The sequence below is a fragment of the Oryza brachyantha genome, chromosome 6 (assembly GCF_000231095.2).
Source record: "Oryza brachyantha chromosome 6, ObraRS2, whole genome shotgun sequence".
Lineage (NCBI taxonomy): Eukaryota > Viridiplantae > Streptophyta > Magnoliopsida > Poales > Poaceae > Oryza > Oryza brachyantha.
Window position 1 is genome coordinate 9,426,232 of NC_023168.2, and position 25,959 is coordinate 9,452,190.

General features: G+C 42.2%; 1 protein-coding gene across 1 annotated transcript in view; it reads left to right on the forward strand.

Annotated features, from left to right (window-relative positions):
- Positions 1-25,959, forward strand: part of LOC102703694 (achilleol B synthase-like) — a 43,963-nt gene that overhangs the window by 17,338 nt on the left and 666 nt on the right. Inside the window, exons 6-17 of the mRNA XM_006656911.1 lie at positions 275-441; positions 1,036-1,224; positions 1,788-1,901; positions 16,878-17,000; positions 17,091-17,210; positions 19,677-19,775; positions 20,808-20,864; positions 23,934-23,980; positions 24,079-24,222; positions 24,330-24,507; positions 24,975-25,049; positions 25,158-25,241. Of these exons, the coding sequence (XP_006656974.1) occupies positions 275-441; positions 1,036-1,224; positions 1,788-1,901; positions 16,878-17,000; positions 17,091-17,210; positions 19,677-19,775; positions 20,808-20,864; positions 23,934-23,980; positions 24,079-24,222; positions 24,330-24,507; positions 24,975-25,049; positions 25,158-25,241 (1,397 nt within the window). The remainder of the gene's footprint in view (positions 1-274; positions 442-1,035; positions 1,225-1,787; positions 1,902-16,877; positions 17,001-17,090; positions 17,211-19,676; positions 19,776-20,807; positions 20,865-23,933; positions 23,981-24,078; positions 24,223-24,329; positions 24,508-24,974; positions 25,050-25,157; positions 25,242-25,959) is intronic.

Sequence of the window (25,959 nt, forward strand, 5' to 3'; positions counted from 1 at the left end):
TAAGCTGACATGTAGTTTAGTCTCGTTCACTCACTGATTTCGGATCAGGTTATCCATTTTGTGTAATACATTGTATATTTCTCGGCTCAAAATACTTGGTAGCATGACATCCTTGTAATTTGATATCAACGTCATTTGTTGAGTGCATGCTAGTCTGCATTTTTCGAAAATTGGTAGAAGGGAATGAATATAGAGAATTTAACATCTTCAAACATTGTATATATAATTATTTTGTAATACTTTTTCTAATAGAGGTGAACTTTTTCTTTGTCAGGACGATTCTGGTGTTTTTGCCGAATGGTTTATATGCCAATGTCATATCTGTATGGTAAAAAGTTTGTTGGGAAAATTACGCCAACAATATTAGCAATAAGAGATGAAATCTATACTGCACCATATAAGGAGATTAATTGGAAAATGGCTCGCAATATGTGTGCTAAGGTTTTGTATCAATGAGATTTTTCCTATCCTCAAACATAAACATTAGTTCGAGAAGTATTTTTTTGTGCAAATAAGTCATCTGTTCAAAATTTTTTATACGTTAAATTGTGCAAATTATTTGTTCCTATGTGCTTCGCCCCACGGTTTCCCTAGTAAATTTATGTTTCTTAATTAATCTTATACAATGACACTTGGTTCCTTCAAAACTGGAAACCAGTACAAAGACAGAAATGCTATGGCACTTGGTTCCTTTGAAATTGGAGAATCAGCTCTACATGTTGCACTGAGTTTTTAGTTGAAGTTCCTCTTACTATTGTTGATAAAGTAAGTTAACTTGATATTAGAGTGGTGTTTTTGGTGACCTAAGTTAATGTTTCGGTAATTAGAAAATATGAGAACTGTAGAATATGGAATTCTAGATTATACCGCTGAATATGGAATTCTAAATTGTGCAAAGTTTACCTCAAATTAATGGCCAATTTAATTCCACATAAGAAATAAACTTGTGGCCTTTTCACTAGTATGTATCGAGACAAATGAGCGTACAACTTTTGTAACTGCTCAACTCGCTGTTCTTTCTATTGTTGCATGCAGGAGGACCTTCGTTATCCACGGTCATTTATACAAAATATTGTTTGGACCTGTCTCAATAAAGTCGTGGAGCCAGTTTTGAATGTTTGGCCAGTTAATAAATTAAGAGGTGCAGCATTAGAAACCCTCATGAAACATATTCGTTATGAAGATGAAAGCACTAATTATATCAATTTATGCCCAATTATCAAGGTAATGTCTGCAGAAGTTCTTATGCAGCTATTGCTGTTTCCAAGCTTCATGGCTTCACCCACTAAATAAACATCAATCTAAACCCCGTTATAAAGAACTGGCAGTGACAAGAGTATCCAGATCGAACATTCAAATTTCGAAATGTACTGGCTGTAATAGTATAATTTGAATTATCACTACCGGTATGTAACCTGAACAAGCACGGACAAATTGCTGACAGTTCATCATATGAACTGGCAGTAGTGATTGCTGGGACCTTGTTTTTATGGCACTAGATCTAGGTTTGTTTGCACAAATTACTTTAATGCTTAGTATAAGTATTGGTCTGTCTAGCACTACGTTTACATCTCTAACTTTATACATTCTCGGCAATACTATTGAAACTAAATAAATTTCAGAATCACACTCATGATGTGTGTATTGGATCTACGGTTTTATTACTAAATTAAGTGTTTGACATTTAGCATTTTTCATTTCATTTCCCTTGAACAATCTAATTTTTTGGACATGATTATTTATTTTTAGGTCTAACTCGTCAACAAATAATGTTTGTTTATTTATAGGGACTCAATATGATTTGTTGTTGGGTAGATAATCCAAATTCAGATGCATTTAAGTTACATCTGCCAAGGATATATGATTTTTTATGGGTTGCGGAAGATGGCATGACGGCACAGGTATTATCGTGTGATTTCTTATACAGATCTTGGTACTTCTCTCCGTGTTCAGCATGCTAAGATTGTTATCTGAAAAAAAAAATGACGGAAAAGCATAGTACTGAGTTGTTTAGAAAGGATGACTTGACTATAAGAAATTGCACCATTCGTTCTTTCCCTAGCTGCCATGGTGAAAGCTATTCCAACAACCTACATGCATGCTTGATTGACCACAGGGTATAGTTCATACTAGCCTGCGTTGCACGGATTATTTATTGATACATATTACAAATATTAGTTGCATATTGAATATATTTTTCTTTACAGAATTGTAACGGTTTATATTAAGAGAAGAGTCTAAGAAAACTATGTTTTGATAATTGTTTAATTCATTAATCTATACTTAATGAAAATTTCAAGATGGATACAGCTACATATTATTTTTAAATTAATTTCCAAAGTTTGTAATTCTTTAATATTGGAAAACAAAAACTAAAGAACCCATGTGTATTTCAAACAATCTTTTGAATACACTATCATTCATATTTTGGATATTCACATTTAATTTTGTTTATCCTTCATATTTTTTAGAAGACAAAATATTTATTTACAAATTAGATTGCCAGATTATATTTGTCAGTCAAAACTGTTTTAATGAGAAATTAAGACAGATGGAAAAGGAATGAGTCAGAGTTTTCATTCATTGTCAATTTAATATATACAGGGGAATACAGTGTGAACCGTGGGAATACGATGTTTGAAAACGCCGTACTCGTTACAGAGAGACGTCTGTTGGAGGGAGAAACCTGAGAATAAACACGTGAATCATTCTCTCCTCCTAGTAACCTGTTTTGTACGTGGATGGATGAGATCTCTCCTATGGATGGATGAGATCACTCCAAATATTTCATAACACTCCACCTTGATCAAATCCAGATTTGGAATATCTGTAAATAAAATCTTTGAAATATAACTATAATTTATTATTTAGATAAATCTAGTAAAACTCCTCAAAACCCAATGGGAAAAATAAGGAGAATAACGTGATATATTAAGGGCTTGTGTTGATATTACCTCGTTAAAAACTTTGAATGAGAAAAACCTAAAGGTGAAAATCTCATACAAAGAAAAGAGTATAATATAATGGAAATAGGTTATTTTCTAGAGAAATACTCTCACTAAATCCTGCAGACTTTTAAGTCTCCTCATACCAATTCCTTTAATACATTTAAAGAATGTGGAATGTGGTTTTTTATGAATAAACAACAAGATTATCACCCGACTTAGTTTGCAAGATTTTTATTTCTCCATGTTGCCGATAATTTAGGAGGAATATGCTTAGTGATATTGATGTTAATATAACCAATTTTCATTTAAACAACACAAGTGGCATTATCTTTGTGGGATACCTATACTAGGGGTATCCGTAGACTACATGAATACACACGGTCATAGGGGTGTTGAATAGGAAGGAGATTATATCTGCATGGTATCAACCGGAGTTTGGTCGGAGTTGTAACTGAATTAGTATAGATATTCGTCTTATCAGATTAGAATTCTACAATATCTGTAAACCCTATGCCTCACTATATAAGGGGTATGGGGCACCCCACGGGGGACACGGTCATACACATGCATTACAATCGCCAAGCAGGATTAGGGTATTATCTCGCTCAGTCGAGAGCCTGAACCTAGGTAAATCGTTTTCTTCTTTGTTCTAACCATCGAGTTCAAGTTCAGCTCGATGGACTTCAACTCCGACGTCATGAAGATGAAGTTTCTGTTAGATTTAACCTTCAAGTTCAGCGGCATTCGGCTCCAAACTAACCAGTTCGGTGCGCTCTCCTACAGCAACTCAAGTTCCTTCAAATCTGACGAAGAGGTTTGCCAGTTCGAGCCCGGCACGAAGGTACTAGATCAAATCCTGATCTAATCTGGGTCGCACAATACTGAGATGCCATCTCCAAAGTCGGCTAACCAGCATGCTAATTATGGCATCATCCTGATGGAGGTGGAGATGAACCCCCAGTTGGTGCCGGCCACCCCGGTTGATGCTGACACTCGCAGTAGCACGAGAAGTTTCGTGCCACCAAGGGAGATCTTTACCACCGTCAAGCCGACCTCAGAAACCTCCGAGAGCCGGCATCAAGAGGAAGAGGTGGCCCGACCGGCTAAGGAGTGCCGACTTCAGGACGAGAGCGAAAACCAAGAACGAGAAGAGAGGGATCGGCGTGCGACACAGTTGCATGTCGAGCTACGAAACCAATCTTGCGGGATGTAGCGAAACCTACTTCAAACTCAAGTAGAGGGGCACGACGTCTTTAAGATGCCCCAGCAGAACGTCCGAGTGGCTGCAAATCTGCTCGGTGATGTGATCCAGCAGCAAGAACTGGCTGTGTTCGACACCACCAATAAAATCAAGGCCATGGTAACTAATGCTGCGATCCAGCATTCTCTTCAATGCACTTGGGGAACACCGACGGTTCGTTCAGAGGGTCGCTCATCTATATCGCCTTGATTTAGGCTGAACATTTCCAGGCAGCCGTCTGGTGGGCAGCAACCAACTGAAAATAGGTCACATCGTGGGTCTCCTAGCTCGGCACAAAGGAGAGACGCCGTCGACAGAAACAAGATCTGCAGACTGGACCGATAACGCCAGGATCTCAAGGCAGAGAAGAGACGACTCAGCCAAGAGGACTGCTCCGACCTCCGCCGCAAGATCGAACACCAATGCAAAGCTCGTCGGGATAGCCATGCGCCATCAGGACCGAGAACATCGTAGCCGTAGTTAGACATCTAGGCATCGGTCACCCGAAAGCTCTGACACTAACATGACTGACGGCGTCCCGGCCTTCACAAAAAATTTATGCCAGTTGACTTGGTCGACTGGTTTCAAGTTGACTGGCATTAAAAAGTATGATGGCTCTACCGACCCTAAAGCTTAGTTGACGGTGTACACCATGGCTATCTGGGCCGCAGGCGGCGACCCCAAAGCAATGACCAATTACCTACCGTCCGCTCTGGATGACTAGGCTGGACATTGGTTATCGGGGCTCCCCAAGCGATCCATCGATCCTAAATAGGAACTCGCGCTCATCACTGTTAAAGACGATGCAAAGCTGATCAAACAATGGTTGCGACGCTTCGCACGTGATTCATAAAAGAAGTCAAGTACCCTGACTAGTTGGCAAATCTGGTCTTAGTCAGAAAGAAAAACAACAAGTGGCGAATGTGTGTGGATTACACGAAGCTTAACAAGGCATTTCCTAAAGATCCGATTGGTCTTCCGCGCATCGACCAAGTTGTAGACTCGACGGCTGGCTGCGAATTCCTTAGCTTCCTCGATTGCTACTCAGGCTACCACTAGATTAGCCTAAGGAAGTCGGATCGAATGAAAACCACATTCATTACACCATTCGGCGTGTATTGCTACATCACTATGTTGCTCGGTCTGAAAAATGCAGGAGCAACCTATCAACGAATGATTCAAGGTTGCCTCCACAATCAGATTGGGCGCAACGTGGAAGCTTACGTCGACGTCGTGGTCATCAAGTCAAGGAAGAAGGACGATCTCTTAGACGATATTCAGGAAACTTTCAACAACCTTCGACGATACGAGATAAAGCTAAATCCTGAAAAGTGTGTGTTTGGTGTTCCCTCTGGGATACTTCTTGGTTTCGTCATCTCCCGACAAGGCATCAAGGCTAACCCAAAGAAGGTTCAACCCATACTCAAAATCAAGCCGCCAAGCGAGCTCTAGCATGTTCAAAATCTACCCGGGTGCATGGCCACCCTTAGTCGATTCGTCTCATGACTCAGCATACGTGGAATGCCCTTCTTCAAACTATTGAAGAGGACTGACCACTTCACATGGACCCTCAAAGCCCAACAAGCCTTCGATGACTTCAAGAAATACCTGACCTCTCCACCCGTGTTAGCTTCACTGATCCCGAGCGAACCACTCCTCCTTTATGTTTCGGCCATCGAAAAAAGTCATCAAACAAGTCGTCCGTACGATTCTAGTGGTTGAATGTGAGGAGGAAGGGCACGTCCAGACGGTAGAGTGACCGGTCTATTTCGTTATCGAGGTACTCAGGGAATCCATGTTGAAATACACCCCAAGTCCAGAAGATGTTGTATGACGTCATAATCACGGTAAAGAAGCTAGTCCACCACTTCCAAGCTCACCCGGTCTTAGTTATCACGTCATACCCACTCGGCGAAATCCTACACAACAAGGAGGTGCAGGGTCACATTGCAAAGTGGGCACTAGAGATGATGCCATATGACATCACCTTCAAGCCCCACACCACAATCAAGTCATTGGAATTGGCCGACTTCGTGGCCAAGTGGACTGACGTTCAGCTTGAGACTACACCCAGAGGAACTACCCCACTGGACAATGTATTTCGATGGATCCCTTCGGATGTCGAAGGCTGGGGTTGGAGTAGTGCTCATATCGCCCAACGGTGAAAAATTCAAATATGTGCTTCAAATTCAATGTATTTCGACGGATCCCTTCGGATGTCACATGAGGCACTCCTTCATGAGCTCTGGTTGGCTACATCCCTCGAGGTTACGCGGCTGCTGGTTCGAGGGGATTCCCAGCTTGTAATCAACTAGGTCATAAACGAGTGGATCTGCATTGAAGAAAACATGCAAGCCTACTGTCAGGAGGTGTGCAAGCTAGAAAACAAATTCGACGGACTCGAGCTAGTACACGTCCTTCGGCACAACAATGAAGCCGCAGACGAATTACTCAACCTCGGGTCAAAATGCCTACAAGTACTGACTGACATATTCGTGGAGCATCTTATGGAGCCGACAGTCAAGCAAAAGGCTGAGCCCGAGTCAAATCCGAGTGATAAAACCAATGAAGGGGAAGACAACAAGCCAGCCGAGGAACTTGGCCCCGGTGACCGCACGATCGCTGTCATAAAATTTGTAACAGAGAAAGAACTCTCGGCCGAAAGAGCGGAAGTCGAGCGTGTCAAACGACAAAGCTACTGCTACCTCGTGTCGGACAGTGAACTCCCACATCGAAGCGTGACTTGTATCTTCATGCGTTGCGTACTCACCGATGAAGGAAAGAAAATCCTTCAATCGGCCCACTCAAGTCTCTGCGGCAACCACGCCTCCGCCAAGACGCTAGTCAGGAAAGTGTACAGGCAGAGTTTTTTCTGGCCAATCGCTGTCTCGGACGCACAAGAGCTGGTTAGAAAATGCGAAGGGTGCCAATTCTTCGCAAGGCAGACACATGTGTCGACCCAGGCACTCAAACAATCCCAATCTCATGTTCGTTCGCTATTTGGGGACTCGATATAGTTGGGCCTTTCTAGCGAGCTCCAGGGGTTTTCACCCACTTGTTCTTCACCATTGACAAATTAACCAAGTGGATAGAAGCCAAGCCAGTTGCCACAATCGACTCAGCGCATGCGAGAGACTTCACACAGAATATCATCTAGTGTTTCGGCAATCCAAACCGTATTGTAGGATACCTATACTAGGGGTATCCGTAGACCACATGAGTACACACGGTCAAAGGGGCATCGAATAGGAAGAAGATTATATCTATATGGTATCGACTAGGAGTTTGGTAACTACTCGATTGCATGTCGTGTATACCAGATCCAAGTCTTATCAGATTAGGACTCCATCATATCTATAAGCCCTACCCCCCACTATATAAGGTGGTATGGGGCACCCCGCCAGGGGACGGTTACACACATATCGAATACCATAGCCGAGCAGGATTAGGGTATTATCTCACCCAGCCGAGAGCTTGAACCTAGGTAAATCACCTTCTTTTTCATCCTAACCATCGAGTTCCGAGCCTAATAGCCACCCTATAAGTTTATTGGCGACATCAATTGTCGACAGTTGGCGCGCCAAGTAGGGTGTATGCTATTCTTTTTTTTTCAAGGTTCTTTTTCTGCAAAGCTCGATGGACTTCAGCTCCAACATCATGAAGAGGAAGTTCTAGCCGGGTTCAACCTTCAAGTTCTAGCCGGGCATCTGGCTTCAAACTGACCAGTTCGGCGCGCTCTCATACACCAACTCGAGCTCCGCTAAATCCAACAACGAGGTTTGTCAGCTCGAGCCCGACACGAAGGCATCTGATCAGATCTAGATCCAATCTCGGCCGCATGATACTGAGATGCCATCTCCCAAGTCGGTCGAATAGTAGGCTAGTTAAGGCGTCGTCCTGATGGAGGTGGGGATGAAGCCCGAGGTAGTGCCGACCACTTTGGTCGACGCTTCCGAGACTCGCAGCAGCACAGGAAGCTTTGTGCCACCAAGAGAAGTCTTCGCCACCATCAAGCCGACTACGAACACTTTCAAGGGCAGACACCAAGAGAAGGAGGTGGCCTGACTGGCTGAGGAGCATCGACTCTAGGATGACAAGGAACGCCAAGAGCGAGAAGACAGAGATCAACATGCGACGTAATCACATGTCAAGTTACGAATCCAGTACTGGAAGATATAACGCAACCTGCTTCAAACACAAGTTGAGGGGCACGGCGTCTTTAAGACGCCCCAACAGAACGTCCGAGCGGCTGCCGATCTACTTGGCGTCATGATCCAGCAGCTCCCGCAGCAAGATATCCCCGTGGTTGAAACCATTAACAAGATCAAAGCCATGGTAACCACTATTGCGATCCAACATTCTCTTCAACATACCACGGGGACACGTGTGGCTTGTTTGGAGGCTTAGTCGTCTAGATCGGCAAGGTCGACTAGGATGAACGTTTCCAGGCGGCCAACTAGTTCACGGCAACCCATTGAAAATAGGTCGCATCGTAGTTCTCCCGACTTGACACAGAGGAGGGACGCCGCTGAGAGACAATGTCGCATCGACAACGAGATCCGCTGACTAGACCGGCAACGCCAAGATCTCAAGGTAGAAAAGAGGCGCCTCAATCAGGAGGACCCCTCCGACCTCCGCCGTAAGATTGAACACCAGCACAATGCCCGTCGGGACAACCCTCATCGAGACCGGGAACATCGCAGCCATAGTCAAGCGTCTAGACATCGGTCACCTAGGAGCTCTCACACTGACATGATGGATTGTGTCTGGCGTTTACAAAGAATTTAACCCAGTTGACTTGGCCGATTGGCTTCAATTCGACAAGAATAAAGAAGTATGATGGCTCGACTGACCATAAGACCTGGCTCACAGTGTACACCATGGCCATCCGGGCTACAAGAGGCGACACCAATGCAATGGCCAACTACCTACCCGTCGCCTTGGATGATTCAGCTGGACACTGGTTGTCGAGGCTCCCCAAGCAATCTATTAATTCATGGGAAGAGCTTCACGATCGGTTCATCGCCAATTTCCAGGGCAGATGTGAAAGGACAAGGACAAAGTACGATTTGTACCAAGTCAAACAAAGAAAAGCGAGTCTTTGCGGGCCTACATTAAATGGTTCTCGAAGGTTCGCAATTCCATCCCAGACATCAAGGATGACATGGTCATCGCCGCCTTTCACAAAGGTGTGAGAGATGACTCATTCATCGCCAAGTTCACGAGGAAGGAGCCAACCACCGTCAAAGACCTCTTCGACATAGCCAACTCCTGTTCAACCGCCGCCGACGCGGTGTCCACCTCGCGGGGAGACAAACACGCAGACAAGAAAGACGACGACTTCTAGGACCCGCAAGCCAAGTTAAACCACTTCTTTGGTGGCCTACTCGCCCATGCGTTGAAGCGCAAGAAGAAGCTCACTCATGGGAGATAAACACCAAAATGGTGGACGTCCCCCAGTAACTACGTTGGTTGAAGTCCCAATCACGTTCGACCGCTTGGATCATGCCGACCGAGTGGCTCACCCGGGGCGGTACCCACTGGTATTGGCCCTAGTCAACAAGAGCATCAAGTTGAAGCAGGTGCTCATCAACGGCGTAAGCACCCTCAACATCCTCTTCGCCAAGACGTTGGACGACATGAAGATCCCGAGGTTTGAGCTACGCCCCAGTAATGCACCCTTCCACGGGGTCATTCCCGAGCTATCGACAACACCACTCGGGCAAATCACTCTTCCGGTGACCTTTGGTACAAAGAACAACTATCAGACAAAGAACGTCACCTTTGAAGTCGCTGACTTCGAGATAGCGTACCATGTCATCATCGACAGACCTATGCTGGCAAAGTTCATGGGGATCTTGAACTACACGTATCTCATGGTCAAGATGCCTGGGCCCCATGGAGTCATCACTCTAGGCACCGACATCAAGCAAGCCTTCAACTGCGAAGCGGAGAGCTGCGAGATCGCACAGCATGCCGAGGAGAAGGCCGACTGAGAGCAGATACGTGAAGAATCTACTCATAAAGTAGAGGATGACGATTTGCCATCCAAAAAGACTGCGAAGATCACCTCTAACAAGAAGAAGCAGATTTCCCTCGACCCGGCCGACCCCTCTAAATTTACATTCATAGGAACCCAATTAGATCCCAAATAGGAACTCGTGCTCATCTCTTTCCTTCAAAATAATAAAGATATTTTTTCATGGAAAACATTTGATATACCAGGGGTTCCTAGGGAAGTGATTGAGAACTCCTTGAATGTCAAAGACGACGCCAAGCCGATCAAATAGCGTCTTCGCACTTCGCACAGGACAGGAAGGACGCGATCAAGGAGGAATTGACCAAGCTACTCGAGGATGGCTTCATCAAAGAAGTCAAATATTCCGACTGGTTGGCAAATCCTGTCTTGGTCAAAAAGAAAAACAATAAATGGCGAATGTGCGTGGATTATACAGACCTTAACAAGGCATGCCGTATGGTTCCGTTTGGTCTCCCGCGCATCGACCAACTCATGCATTACTCAGCTTCCTCGATTGCTACTCGAGCTATCATCAGATCAGCCTAAGGAAGTCGGATCAAATGAAAACTGCCTTCATCACACCATTCGGCGCATACTGTTCCATCACAATGTCGTTCAGTCTAAAAAACGCCAGAGCAACCTATCAACGAATGATCCAAGGTTGCCTCCATGATCAAATCGGGCGTAATGTGGAGGTTTACGTTGATGACATAGTCATCAAGTCGAGAAAGAAGGATGATCTCCTAGACGATCTGCAGGAGAACTTCAATAACCTTCAACGATATAGGATGAAATTAAATCCCAAGAAGATTGTGTTTGGCATCCCCTCTAGAATGCTCCTCGGTTTTGTCATTTTTCGACAAGGCATTGAAGCAAATCCAAAGAAAATCCAGGCCATACTCAACATGAAGCCACCCAGCAAGCTCTGAGACGTCCAGAAGCTGGTCGGGTGCATGGCAGCCCTCAGTCGGTTCGTCTCACTACTCGGCATACGCAGGATGTCTTTCTACAAGTTATTGAAGAAGACCGACCACTTCACATGGACGCCCGAAGCTCAAGAGGCCTTTGATGACTTCAAGAAATATTTAACCTCTCCCCCCGTGCTAGCTTCGCTAAACTCGTGTGGACCACTCCTACTCTACGTCTCGGCCACCGAACAAGTCGTCAGCACGATCCTTGTGGTTGAGCATCAGGAGGATGGACACGGTCAAATGGTGCAGCGGCCGGTCTACTTCGTTAGCAAAGTACCTAGGGTGTCCAAGATGAAATACCCCTAGGTCTAGAAGCTGCTCTAGGGCGTCCTAATCATGGTAAGGAAACTAGTCCACTATTTCCAAGCTCACCCGGTTTTGGTTGTCACGTCATACCCACTCGATGACATCCTTCACAACAAGAAGGTACAGGGCTGCATCGCAAAGTGAGCATTGGAAATTGTGCCATACGACATCACCTTCAAGCCTCGAACCACAATCAAGTCATAGGCGCTCGCGGACTTTGTGGCTGAGTGGATAGACGTGCAATTGGGGACCATGTCAAAAGAGCTACCGCTCTGGATGATGTACATCGGGGGCTCCCTGTGTATGTCGGGGGCTGGGGCTACAGTGGCACTCATATCGCCCAATGGCGAGAAGTTCAAATACGTGCTCTAAATCCACTTCCCAGCCTCACACAACATAGCCAAGTACGAAGCACTCCTCCATGGGCTTTGGTTGGCTATATCCCTCGGGATTAGGTGGTCGCTCGTTCGTGGGGACTCCCAACTAGTAGTGAACCAGGTTAGGAATGAATGGACCTATATTGACGAAAACATGCAAGCATACCGACAGGAGGTGTGCAAACTCGAAAACAAGTTTGATGGACTTGAGCTGGTTCATGTCCATTGACATAACAACGAAGCCGCAGACGAATTAGCCAACCTCGGATTGAAACACCTGCAAGTACCGATTGACATATTCGTTGAGCACCTCACAGAGCCAACAGTGAAGAAAAAGGCCGATGCTAAGCCAACTCTGAGTGATAAAGCTAACGAAGCAGAAAATGACGAGTCTGCTGAGTCGCTAACCCCTGACGATCACACGGTCACGGTCATCACTGAAGACTGGAGAACACCGTTCATAAAATTCCTAATAGAGGAAGAACTCCCGGCAGAAAGGGTGAAAACCGAGCGCGTCAAACAACAAAGGTACTACTACCTTGTGTCGGACGGTGAACTCCTACTTCGAAGTGCGTCGGGCATCCTTATGCGCTGTGTACTCCCTGGTGAAGGCAAGAAAATCCTAGTCAGAAAGTTATACAAGGAAGGTTTCTTCTGGCCAACTACCGTCTCGGATGCGCAAGAACTAGTCAGGAAGTGCGAAGGGCGCTAATTCTTTGCTAGGTAGACACACGTGCTGGCATAGGAGTTGCAAACAATCCTGATCTCATGGCCATTCTCTGTCTGGGGACTCGACATTGTCGGGCCCTTCAAGCGAGCCCCAGTGGGATTAACCCACCTATTTGTCGCCATCAACAAATTCACCAAGTGGATAGAAGGTGGATAGAAGCCAAACCAGTGACCACAATCGACTCGGCGCATGTGAAATACTTCATACAAAATATCATCTTGGCTTATATCGCAACCATCTAGTCAGCACGATACCTACAAGGATTATGCCGATACCATAATAAAAATGTTCGCGGGCGGGCGTTCTTGGTCGGCGACCTTGTCTTATGCAAAGTACAGACCACAAAAGACCGACACAAGGACTCTCTGATCTAGGAGGGGCGTTACATCATAGCCGAGATCACTCGGCTTGACTTATATCGGCTAAGGATGGAGGACGGAAGGCTGCTTGAAAACTCATGAAACATCAAACAACTACGTCCCTTCTACACATAGTCCATTTCTTGTATTTTTCATTTCTTTTTAAACCTTCGTCTATCCTCGCCGAGCGGTTCTCCCCTCGAGAGACTAGTCAGGGGCTGCCATGTACTTTACCTCCAGGTTCCACATCAAATAAGTCTACTGCTCATGAGCTCCTTATTTGTTAATTGAATCAATGTCTGGATATGGTTGTACAACCTCATTGCTATACCCTATTTACCGTACCGATCCGGGCAAACAACACCAAGCTCCGTGCTGGCTAAGTACGCCCGGGGGCTGTTGGGATGGGCACACGCTATGAAGTCAATCTACCACATGACAAAGAAACGCATAACGATAGAGGGATCAGGGCAAATAGATCAACAAATGTTGTCTTCTTCATGTCGGCAACTGAGTCGGTGGCCGCCTTGGCCTCGATTGTCAGTCTCCTCATCACAATCGGCGGCGAAGCCATCACAAACGGCATCCATCTCCACTCGAGGGTAGAGGGACTTGATGACAGCAATTACATGGTTGGCGTCAGCTTCGCCGTCTCCCGTAGCTCTACCCCATGAGCCGCAGGCACCTCCTTGAGCTTTCGGATGACGTCGTCCACACTGATTGACGAGGGACCCTGCGCTAGCGAATCTTTAGGTCCGATGATGGCCAGGCCAGCCGTAACAAGCTGATCCCGAGCCAGCTTAGCCGCCTTGGTCCTGGCCTCGGTGGCTGTAACATCCCAGCCCAAGGTTTAATATGATTTGATAGATACTCATACCAACAAGTTGCAACTTCTTTTTCGGAAGCTTATCTCGAGAGAACTCTAAGGTTAAGTGTGCTTGGCCTGGAGCAATCTTAGGATGGGTGACCGACCGGGAAGTCATTTCTCGGGTGCGCATGAGTGAGGACAAAGTGCGCAGAAAAGACATGTGTGTTGGTTGTGTGAGGGAAGTCTTGATGTTCTAGAGCACAGGCCCGATCTAGGGGGGTTCCTAGGGTTGGGGCGTGATAGAATGGTATCAGAGCCGACCCTCGCGGTTTCACGGGCGCCTAGGCCCTGCGGGGACACGGCATGGCACATGGGCCGGACCTGGACACACGGATGTGGCCAAGAGGGGAACGTTCCTGGTTGTTTGCCCAAGTGTGGTTATGTTGGATCGACGGGGACGTTGGGTGGGTGTATGTAACATCCCAGCCCAAGGTTTAATAGGATTTGATAGATACTCATACCAACAAGTTGCAACTTCTTTTTCGGAAGCTTATCTCGAGAGAACTTTAAGGTTAAGTGTGCTTGGCCTGGAGCAATCTTAGGATGGGTGACCGATCTCTACCACAAGATAGCGTCAATAGGGAACACAAGTGGGAACAAGCAGAAGTTGGGCTATGGCGACTTACCCACTTCCTCGGTAGTGGTAATATGTTTCTTGAGCCGAGCGCATTCAAGTTCTAACACGGCTTTTGTGGCCGTTTATAGCTAGGAGCTTGGTGCACTTGGCCTGAAGCCCGATATTCGCCTTCTTCAGCTCTCCCAACGGCCTTTGTGGCTGACAGTTGCGAGCGCTCAGTCTCAAGCTTGGCGTTTATAGCTAGGAGCCTGGTGCACTCAGCCTGAAGCCCGATATTCGCCTTCTTCAGCTCTCCCAAGGTAGCGGTTTGATCTGGCAAAAGAAAATAAGCTCAGATTGCAGGGCAAGAATCACAGCCAAAGTTAGATCATCGAACCTTTAATCCGGGCGAGATTTGATACCTCCTCCACACGAAGTTTGGCTATATCTCACCTTGCAGATGACTCACCATGGCCTTCGTGTGTTCCAGTATCTCATCGCGATCCTTTCAGATCATGGCGGGGGCTTCAAAACGAGGGCCTAGAGAACGCAAGGCCGACTTTGCCACTGAGCGAGCCTCGATAGCCTGCAAACGAAGAATGAGTCATTGGACACGTGTGGAGATAGAATTAAAGGGTAAGAGGCATACCTTCATAAGCTTGATCGAGTGTTCAATGTGGCTCTCGATCTGCGCTATGTCCCATACATCGTCGGGCAGGTCGAGGGTGATCCTGTCGGTCTAACCCTCCTTCAACTCGGTAATCTGCAAGGGTGCTTGGTAAGGGCACGGATGTGTGGAGCGGCTGAGCCAGGAAAAGGTGTTAGTCGGGGCATAGATAGAGATACGAAGCAAGTGAGGAATGCTCACCTAAGTTCGGCCCCGACAACCGGGTCAGGCGCTCCAAGAAGAACAACCTCCGAAGTAGCACCAACTGCAGGCGACTCCAGGTTAGCCGCCCCTGGGGACCCGAGTGAGGAGTCCCTTGTCCTCAGGGCATGGGCGGTGCTGACGCTGGTCGGTTGGCAAGAGACCACTGCCTCGGCTGGTACGGCGGAGGGCACAACACTAGGAGTGGTCAATGCCACCATGGCCGGGCAGCTCGTCGCAGGAATCACCGCCAAGGTGGGAGCCAGGGGTCGCACGACCCCGGACCCGGTTGGGCTAGCCGGGTCGATATCACTTGACCTCCTGAGACAATGAGGAAGGGTATCAGGACGATTGCATAATTAAAGTACTCTGTAGAAAGATTCATGCTAGTCACTTCGATCCCTGCCTATAAACAGGCTTCCTCAGGCGTTACAAAGGGGGAGGATTTGGAGACCTTGTCGGGCTAGGCGCATCGGTGTCTTCTGGTGCCCCGAGAACCTCGGTGTCAGGGTCGAAGACCAACCTCTTCACGGTAGGCTCATCAGATGATGCTCCTACCGCCCTCTTGAGCTCGGGTGAAGCCCGTCTTTGGGGATAGGAGAGATATTGGTGCTGGTCCTGAGCCAACACAAAGGCCGACAATCGACAAAGATCGTGGTGTTCGGTGCAAACAGGCGGTTGGCTTGGGACCTGATCGCTGCGGCTGACAGTACCTTGGAGACCTCTCTAATCGGGTCGTCGCTCCTACTGTAGTCGAATGTGAAGTGGACCCAGTCCTCAAGAGGTTGGATCCATCGACGAATAAAGTGCCGAGTCGCCCAGACACTAGTGAGACCAGCCCGCGGGCTTCAGGTTCTCAATCAAGTTGAGCAAAGAATTGACCTACGGCATCTGATCGGAGGTGGGTAGCGAAGACCATGAATCTTGCACTACTGGGGCATAGCCGACAAAAGGAGGGGGCGAATTGACTAGATTCGTGCAATAAAACCAAGCCGCATGCCAACCTTTGAGGGAGGTTTTCATGGGCAAGGTAAACCAAGCCTTCTTGCTCCCCTCACAGAGCTGACCGCTAGCGCCGCCGACAACTGACGGTTTATACCAATTCGGCTGCAGCTTGATGGTGAAAATGTGGCGGAAGAGGTTAAAGTGAGGGAGAATGCTGAGAAAGGTCAATTTTGTGTTAATTGTAAGGGATATTCTGAAGCTAACTAACCTATCTAACAATTATCCTTCAGAAAATGCAATAAAACTACAGTGTTCTACAGCCAATTTTTCAATACTATAGCTGTTGCATCGTCAGTAGATTGAACGGTTTTGAAAAATGTTAATTCAGCTTGCTCAACCAGTTAAATATTTTTTCATTTGTTTAAGTATTCATTTGTTTGGAACTATGCCCTCGTATAGAATTGATGCTTGCCTTCTCTTCGATGAGAAGGCTTCGGTGCTAATTCGTGTGAATTCTTTCTTAACTACTTATATGTTCCAAAATATAAACATAACTTGGCTATATAAAGTATTGAGGTAAATAGCCATAAATGCTTTTATATTAATTGGAATGGAGAGAGTATTTAAACTTCGTTTCGAATCTAATGATATTAGTTAATTTACTAATGAGATAAAATTTCTTTACAATAGGTATATGATGGTTCTCAAACCTGGCAAACTTCTTTTATTGTCCAAGCCTATTGTTCTACAGACCTTGTTAATGAGTTTCATGAGACACTTCGAAAAGCCCATGAGTTCATAAAAAAATCACAGGTTCAATCCTCTTTATCTCATAGTGTTATGTAACATAAAAGAAATTAATATTTTGATGTTGAATTTTGATATTCATTTTTGTACTTAAAGGTTCTTGAAAATCATCCTGAGAGTGGAGATTATTACCGCCATAGATCCAAGGGTTCGTGGACACTTTCAACAGCAGATAACGGGTGGTCTGTATCAGACTGTACTGCAGAAGCTCTTAAGGTGATCAATATAATCTACTTATTACACTCTTAGTCTAAGATGTAACAACTGTTATTTTCTGGTAAAACTTCACCCCCTCTGTAGAAAAAATGTAAGGCGTATATTTTGTAGTCGCTTATACCAATGATCCTCTCCTTCTACTCTCCTTATCGATAAACAAATTTCATTCCATGAGAGAGTTGGTGAAATTAGTATAGAAATAAATGACCTAGATGTCCCTCTTTAAATAAATCATAAATGTTTGCGAGTGAGATAGTGGTCACGGTAAAATAGGAAGAAATTTAAATTAGACGTTGTTGGAGGGAAAACTAGGACTCTAAATTGGCGGGGCAAATTTTGAATGCCAGTATCAATTGTTTAGTACTACAATAGTTACGTATAAATTTGTGGCTTGAAAAATGTGTGCGCCGTACATTATTTCACATTTGTTTTAAAAAAACCAAGCCATATATTTTTTATACCGAGGGAGTAACTGTTTAGAACAATAATATTATATGAAACCATTAAAGAGCACTGTTGAAATCCTTTGGAGGTCAAAGTAGCACCATTTACCTTCAGTTTCTGCATCGATAAATTTCTGCCTATGCCAAAACCTCTTAGAACGTTCAAATCTTTGATCTATAAGACATTTTTTTTGCATCAGTTATTTTTTAAAAATAAATTGAGCTACTTGTTTTTTTACTAGTCCATGTGGGGTGAAAAAAAAAATACCCATCTGAGTTGAGTTTTACAGATATACAAAGCTTCTCAGTTTTCTTCATGACTCCACTGGATTTGGCAGCTTGTAGTTTCGACTCCATGTCTCCACGCCAAGCTCTAATCTTGTCAGGCAGTCAATTCCACCAAACATCCGTGTTGCACTGTTTCAACATGCCTTGATTTTTCCGATGTTAGGGCAGGACTCAGAAGCTTGACACCTTTGCCAGGGATCTTTGTTTTGGTTTGTATCCCAAGGCCGCGCTCGACTCCAGCACTATTGACTCTAAATTCCGTTGTTTTTTTCGCGTATGTTTCCTAAGATGCTAAATGGTATAATTTTTTGTGAAATTTTTTATAGAAAAATTACTTTCAAAAATCATATTAATATAATTTTATTATTAATAATTAATTAATTATGTACTAGTTTATTACTCTATTTTTCACACCGAATATAATCCAAACTGCCGAACTTGGCCTAAATCGTCAACGCAAGATCAGCCTCGTGATCTCAGACAGCTAAGGGTCTATTTAGTTTGTAAAATTTTTTTTCCAAAAACATCATATAGAATCTTTGGACAGCTAGTGGGAAAATCATGAGACGTATATTTTGAGCCTAATTAGTTCATGATTAGCCATGGGTGCTACAGTAACCCTAATGTGCTAATGACATATTGATTTGGCTCAAAAGATTCATCTCGGGGTTTCAAGCAAGCTATAAAATTCGTTTTTTCATTCATGTATGAAAATCTCTTCCGACATCTGGTTAAACGTTTGACGTGATATCTAAAACTTTTCTTTTTGCAAACTAAATAGGGCCTAAATTATATTGGCTCATGCAACCAAAAATAAAACACTGGAGCTCAAGGCCACAACATGATCGATGATGGTGATTTCCAATTAAGCTGCCTGTGCCTCTCTTCAGCCATCCAACTAGTTACATAATCTTGGGGGTTATATATATGGACATATGATCGGTTGTTTATTATTCGTAAACACTACATGATTAGAGCATCCATTGATTCAACACTTCGATGGCTAATGACTAAATCATATCATGAGTGTATACTGTTATAAAAGTCAAAGTTAACAATATGTATTCCTATTTTTAATAGTTTCTGGTGCAAATGCTGCAAACCAGGTGGTTCTTATACATGACTCTATATGCATATTCTATCTAAATATCATGTAGGTTTGCCACAACAATTTTTTATTTGGCCGAGTCCTCAAGCCAACCAAACAGAGCCATATGCCTGGACATGGAATTCAATGCCCATTTCCATGGGCTTGTTTTCACCATATGTGTTAGTCCAATCCTAGGGTCAAGCTTGGATATGCCCTTGCTGCTAATAGCGCCCTGGGTGCTAGTTTCTATTCGACTAGATGTGATAATTAATGTTTCCATTTGTTATTTATGTAACCTATCCTTTCTTTCGATATAAGCCATTAACAACGTCTAATGTTGTAAATACGTCCTTAGGACTATAATTTTTATAATTTGACATAGTTATTCACCATAATGCCATCAAATTTTAACAAAGTTAGTTTATTCTTATTTTGTTTCTAATATTGTTATCAACAAATTCCCACAGCAATGCAGATGGTGCCATCTCTAGTATTGCCATCAATCATGTCAAGGACCACTTTTTTAGCCCACTTTGTGCTGCTTTTGTGAATGTGAATGTGGATATCTGAAAAGTTTTATAAGTTATCAATACATCAGATCATTTTTCTAATTCATTTCCAATGACTCTCTTTGATTTTCTTTAGGCACTATTCCTGCTATCTAAGATCTCTCCTGATCTTGTTGGAGATCCCATAGAAGGGGAAAGATTGTACGATGCATTGGATTGCTTGCTATCTTTTATGGTATGACTTCAACTTGAATCATTTGTAATGTGTCCTTTATTGATCTCGTGCAAGTTAAGATGGAACTTATCCAATATCAGATCTTATCCTTTAAAACCCTGTTTGGAAACTCCCATTGGATTGGATCCACACTCCACAGTGCCTCCAACTAGTTAATTATGGGCCAAAATTTCTAAACTTGCCATGGTCAAACCTTTTTCGCGAAGGTTAAATACGTACCTCACACATTAATTTTATCCCTTTTGGGAGATGTTTTCTACACATAAACAACTAGAAAAGCGTAGTAATAAATATTGGTCACTGTCAATTGGTGCCATTACATCGATCTGGCACTGTTTGTTCGAAGCACCATGTATGCTTCCACATACTTTCCACAAACATGCAATATGACAACTCCTGCTTTGTGCTATGTAGAATGTCATGCATGGCCCCGCGTTTACAAACATATATTAAATTGTGTGAACTGCTAATTAATGAAGCAAGCAACATACATCAGGCCATTTTATTATCTAAACACTCAGTTTATTTAAGTATCTTTGTTCACAGAAGTTGATGTCGTGTATAGTATCAGTGGGGTTATTTTGGGACCCTATTGGGATACTTGTCGCAGCACTTGCTGTCTTGTGGTTTGGTGGTGCAGGAGGCTTTCCAATTTAATATATCTTTTAAGACGACGAAAATTTGCACCGTCTCCATGAAAATGGAAGGATACTTGGAAAACATGCATTGTGTGATTGGTACACATGAGATGCAACAAATTGTCGATGGCAATTCTTTCAGTGGGGCGCAAGACCTATAGATACATTTTAGTGCCAATAAATAAAATTTCTTCGCAAAAATAATCAGATGAATGGTTGATGATGTGAAAAAATGATGTAGACAAGAATATTCACACGACCATCTGTTATGATATCTTATTCTCTACTATAACTGTTGTTTTGTTTGACGATATGGCATGAAGTCTTAGACATGTTATACAAATCCATTGCACTGTAACATCGATGTACTAATCCTTATTTTGCTTATTTGAAGAATAAAGATGGCACCTTTTCTACATACGAATGTAAGAGAACTACACCTTTGCTTGAGGTATGTCAATTGTCGACAACGTAATTTATTCTATGGAAAAATCAATTAAGTACATAGATTCTATGCTTATTATGCATTTCTATCATTTGGCCAATGTAAAAAAAACCATACATTATCCACAAGCATAAAACAAGGAGCGAAAAGAAATCAAAATGTAAGATATTATATGCAAAAAGTAATTTAGTTTTACTAGTGTGTGATGGGAATCACATTCCATCTATCACAAAAGTGTTGACGTCAAAAATATGATCTGACGTGTCACACACGAAGGCCTGGAGTCAATCTTAGATAGCTCCGGTGCAGGACCTAAATTCTTAGATTGCGCGGGCGTGCCAGTCAGTTTGATCTTACAACTGACAAGATAAACAGTAAAGCAAGACGTTCGGATATCGAGCCAATAGGTAACTAATAATCTAGTCAATCTAATATTGATGCCGTGACGGTTAGCAGATAGGATAAACGATCGGTTGTAAAAAGCTTAGATCGGATAGAAACTTAATAGAAATAGTCCGCAATTAAATATTAGACCAACGTAATCCGCCAAGTTACTTATTAATCTTAGTCGATCGGACGAGACCCTATAACCAGATCGAACCAAACATACATAGATCGGACTTAACCAAGACAATATGTAGTCGAGCATGATACAATTATAGGAAACATGAAGATCGATAAGGCTAATAAATAAACCGTCGAATTACTTGGAATAAACAATGAATCATATGTTACGATCGGCTAAACCCAACTTACATGTAATTCTCATAAACCGATGCAACATAAATAACTGCTGATCTAAATAAATCAAGCCGATTGGTATAAAAATAACATAGTGAGGCAATTGGCTACTCTATTGATGTAAATATGATAAGCATGTAGATCGGCAAAGATCATCGGCTATAAACGACTGACAAACGACCAAGATCTATAAAATATATAGCCTAGATTGCTAAGAATAATCATAGAAGATTGAACCCAACTGAGACAGTTCAAGATTACGACTAGCAATGTCAGGTTAAATATTAAACAAATCTAAATTGCTATCAACCCAACAAGACGATGACTAATAACTTATCAGCTGGTACTCTGATAAAATAATAAACAAAATACATTGATCTGATATAAACCATCTGATAAACACAATCGACTAGATCGGACTGAACCGAGATGGTATTAGATTAAATGTGTCAAATAGGAAATACCAAACCAATGTAGAGCGCCCAAAGTGGTCAACTAGATCAACTCAAGATACAAAAGTAACTTAAGTTGAAACTGATACGATAATTAGTAATCACACAAACAGATTAGAATATCACACTAAACCAAGACAGTTATAATTTAGCCGATGCGATTACGTTGGCCCGTCAGAACGTAGGACTTACCCCTTCGCCGAAGATCGAAGCGATGCAGCCCCGCGTTAGGTGCCAAGTTCCGTCGGAGTTAAAACCTCGGTTAGGAGGGTGGCGATGCACAGGTGGTAATCGATCTAATTGATGTGTAGATGATTTATAATGAACCTGGGCATACATATTTATACCCTCGGATGGACGCTAGTCCATATTGGACACGACATACGACTCATACTAGATAAAAAGAAATAACAAACTCATATGTAGATTCTATCTCTAACACACACGAGTCCCGATCGGACTCTAACTCTTTTAGAGATCAAATAAAATCCTAACTAACTCTAATTAATAGATAAATTTACGCCGCCATGCCTTAGTCTTCATGATTCCCTGTTGAATTTGAACTCTTCCGGATAAAACTTCTATCGGCGATTGCACCTTTTCTTATCTGAATCCAACACGAAAATTTACCAAATTTTGGTGTTAACAAAAAGCCAAATCGGAGGTTCACAATTTTTGTCTACTTTCTAGACCTTGAAATGATAACAACTAATATTATAATCATACCTTAGTGGGAAAATGAAGTGGCTCTTGTGGTGTAGTGCGTACATTTCATAATGCCATTTGAACATTAATGGTAAATGGTGTGGATTGTTCTAAAATAACTAAAAAGATAACTTAATTTTAAACTTTATGATTGTTTTTGGAGATATCCAAAATACTTCCTCAGTCCCATAATATAAGGGATTATGACATTTATTTTCAGAAATTAAGGATGTAGTAAAAGGATAAGTCATGGTACTAAAAGGTGGTTGTTGGAAGCACTAGTAGAGAACACCTTATCTGTTACGGGTAAATATCCTTATCGATAACGGGTATTGGTTCCGTTACGGGCAAATGGTTACTGATATGAAAATTCATCGGTAACGGGTAAACCCACGTGATGGAAATGATATATCCGTAATGGGTCATGATTACGAACCGTGACAGAAATGATATATCTGTGACGGGTCATGGTTACGAACCGTGACAGAAATGGTATATCTGTAACAGGTCATGATTACGAACCGTTATTGAAATACACTCGAGATAAAAAAAGAATAGTTGTATAATTTTACTATCTACCATGCTTGGAACCATTTGCACCATCTATATTCATATTCATTTGCACCATCTATATTCATATTCATATTCATCGATCATGTATATGTGCAAGTTCAGGATTCGAACTCAAGACATCCACCTCTATCTACAATTATAAGCTGTAACCATCTCACCTATGAAGCTCTTTTGATTGCTTCTTTCGTTTTATTCATTTGACTATTCATTTTGAAATCATATAATACATATTTTAATCTCTATATGATCTTAAATTAAAACGTTCTCAATTACAAAGTTGGAGTTCTGGATGAGATCTATAGTTTTCATATATGAATCTTCTTCATCCGAGGTCATTTAAAAATGAACCGGCTATCCGTAATGGACCGTATTTCCTTGAAGAAAATGAACCATTGCTGATAGAGTGTTCGGTACTAGTGAAGAAATAAAATAGTGCAAAAAGTTACTGAGTGAGCAATAAAATAATATCTCATGATAATAAAATCATTTATATTACGAAAAGAGGCAGTATTATTTTACATCCATTGAGATCTATGAAGCGCAATGCTTGCATTACATTTTCTACTTAATATGCTTACATGGATGGATGTTTTTTTGGCAATAGGTTCTAAACCCTTCGGAGAGTTTTCTTAACATTGTTGTTGACTATCCGTGAGTATAAAACATACCCTCTTCCTTGAAAAGATATCACCTTAAATTATAGTATAATATAGGAGCTAACCCATCAATTCCAATCATTATATATATAGATCTGTCGAATGCACATCGTCAGTACTTCAAGCTCTTATTATGATTAGAGAACTTTATCCAGTGTATCGCAGTGGAGAAATAGAAAAATGTATTAAAAGTGCTTCCAAATTTATTGAGCGGGAACAACGGAAGGATGGATCATGGTACGTAATTTCATGTTGTTTGTTTGTTTGTGAAAGTTGTTTTAACTCATGACGGACGCTCGCATGCAGTTAGTCACTAGCTAGATTTCTTAATGTTTTTCAAACAGGTTTGGCACTTGGGGTATATGCTTCACTTATGGGACATTTTTTGCCATAAAAGGATTAGTTTCTGCCGGGCGAACATATGAAAACAGCTCTTCCATTAGGAAAGCATGCAACTTTCTATTGTCAAACCAGCTAAGTACGGGCGGATGGGGTGAAAGTTATCTTTCTAATGAAACTTGGGTAATTCTTTTTCTTAATTATCTAACGGTATATATATGCTTTCTCATGTTTTTAGAAGGTCGTTCCTAATTTGATATTTGTTCATCTAAAATGTGGTATATATGGCAGTGAAAATTTCAATTTCGTTATACTACCTCCGTCCTAAATATCTGACGCCGTTCACTTTTTTATACAAGTTTGATCATTCGTCTTATTCAATTTTTTTCAAAATATGTAAAACTATATATGTGCATAAAAGTATATTTAAAAATAAATGAAATGATATAAAAATAATTAATAATTATGTAAAATTTTTAAATACTACGAATGGGTCAAACGTGTATAAAAAAATCAACGGCGTCAAACATTTAGGGGACAGGAGGAGTATGAATTATCGCTTCTATATGCACCACTGGCTAGTAGCTATGTATTGCTTTGTAAATATGATTACATGTAGTCCTTTGAACACTCGCACTCATATTTTGCAGGTTTACGTGAACGCTAATCGTCCTCATGCAGTGAACACAGCTTGGGCAATGTTGGCTTTGATATATGCTGGGCAAGTATGTTTTATTTATTGTCCATTTGAGTAGGTACAAATAATTTAATTACATGGATCATCTGTGATATCCAATTGACGTTTTTTTTATATCGGGGGGCATTCTAACCAGGCTGAACGAGACCTGACACCACTGTATGATGCCGCAAAAGAATTGATAAATATGCAACTGGAATCTGGCGAGTTTCCCCAACAAGTGAGTATATGTGTTTTTTCGTGGGAATTTACTCAACGCATCGTAAATTGAATTTCTTCAACACGCATATTATATGTGTTAACAATCGACACATATAACTGATATTTTTTATCAGTGGATGACCTGAATTTCTATCCACGAGTGCGTAGAAAGGATCTCGTAGTGGTAATGAGTACTCTCTATTTTTATTAATTTGGTGTCATTGACATTTAGATCTACGTTTGAGCACTAATCTTATCAAAAAATATATAATTATAAAATTATTTTTGTCATTTGATTTTTTCGTAAACATACTTTAAGCATTACTTATAATTTTCATATTTGCAAAAAAAATTAAACAAGAGGAATGAAGAAACGTAGATCCAAAAATCAATAGCGTCAAATATAAAGAACTGGAGGGAGTAGTTAACGAGGTCTTACAAAGAATCGGTTATTATAAAATGATGCTATAGATCTTAGCTTGTTTATGCTAACAAATTTGAAGTATCTACCTATATATCATGATCCTACAAACATGAATGTATCCTACCAATAAACATCAGCTATGCCATCACTGTGTGGAATTGGGCCTGTGATGCTACAACACTTGTTTGAATATCATGTTTTCATGGAACAAAATTATTAGTGCATGTAGACCTATGTTACATTGGACACATCAATTCATTGTATGTGCATGATAGGTTTTCTTCAAATTTTCCTTACAAATCTGACATCTAAC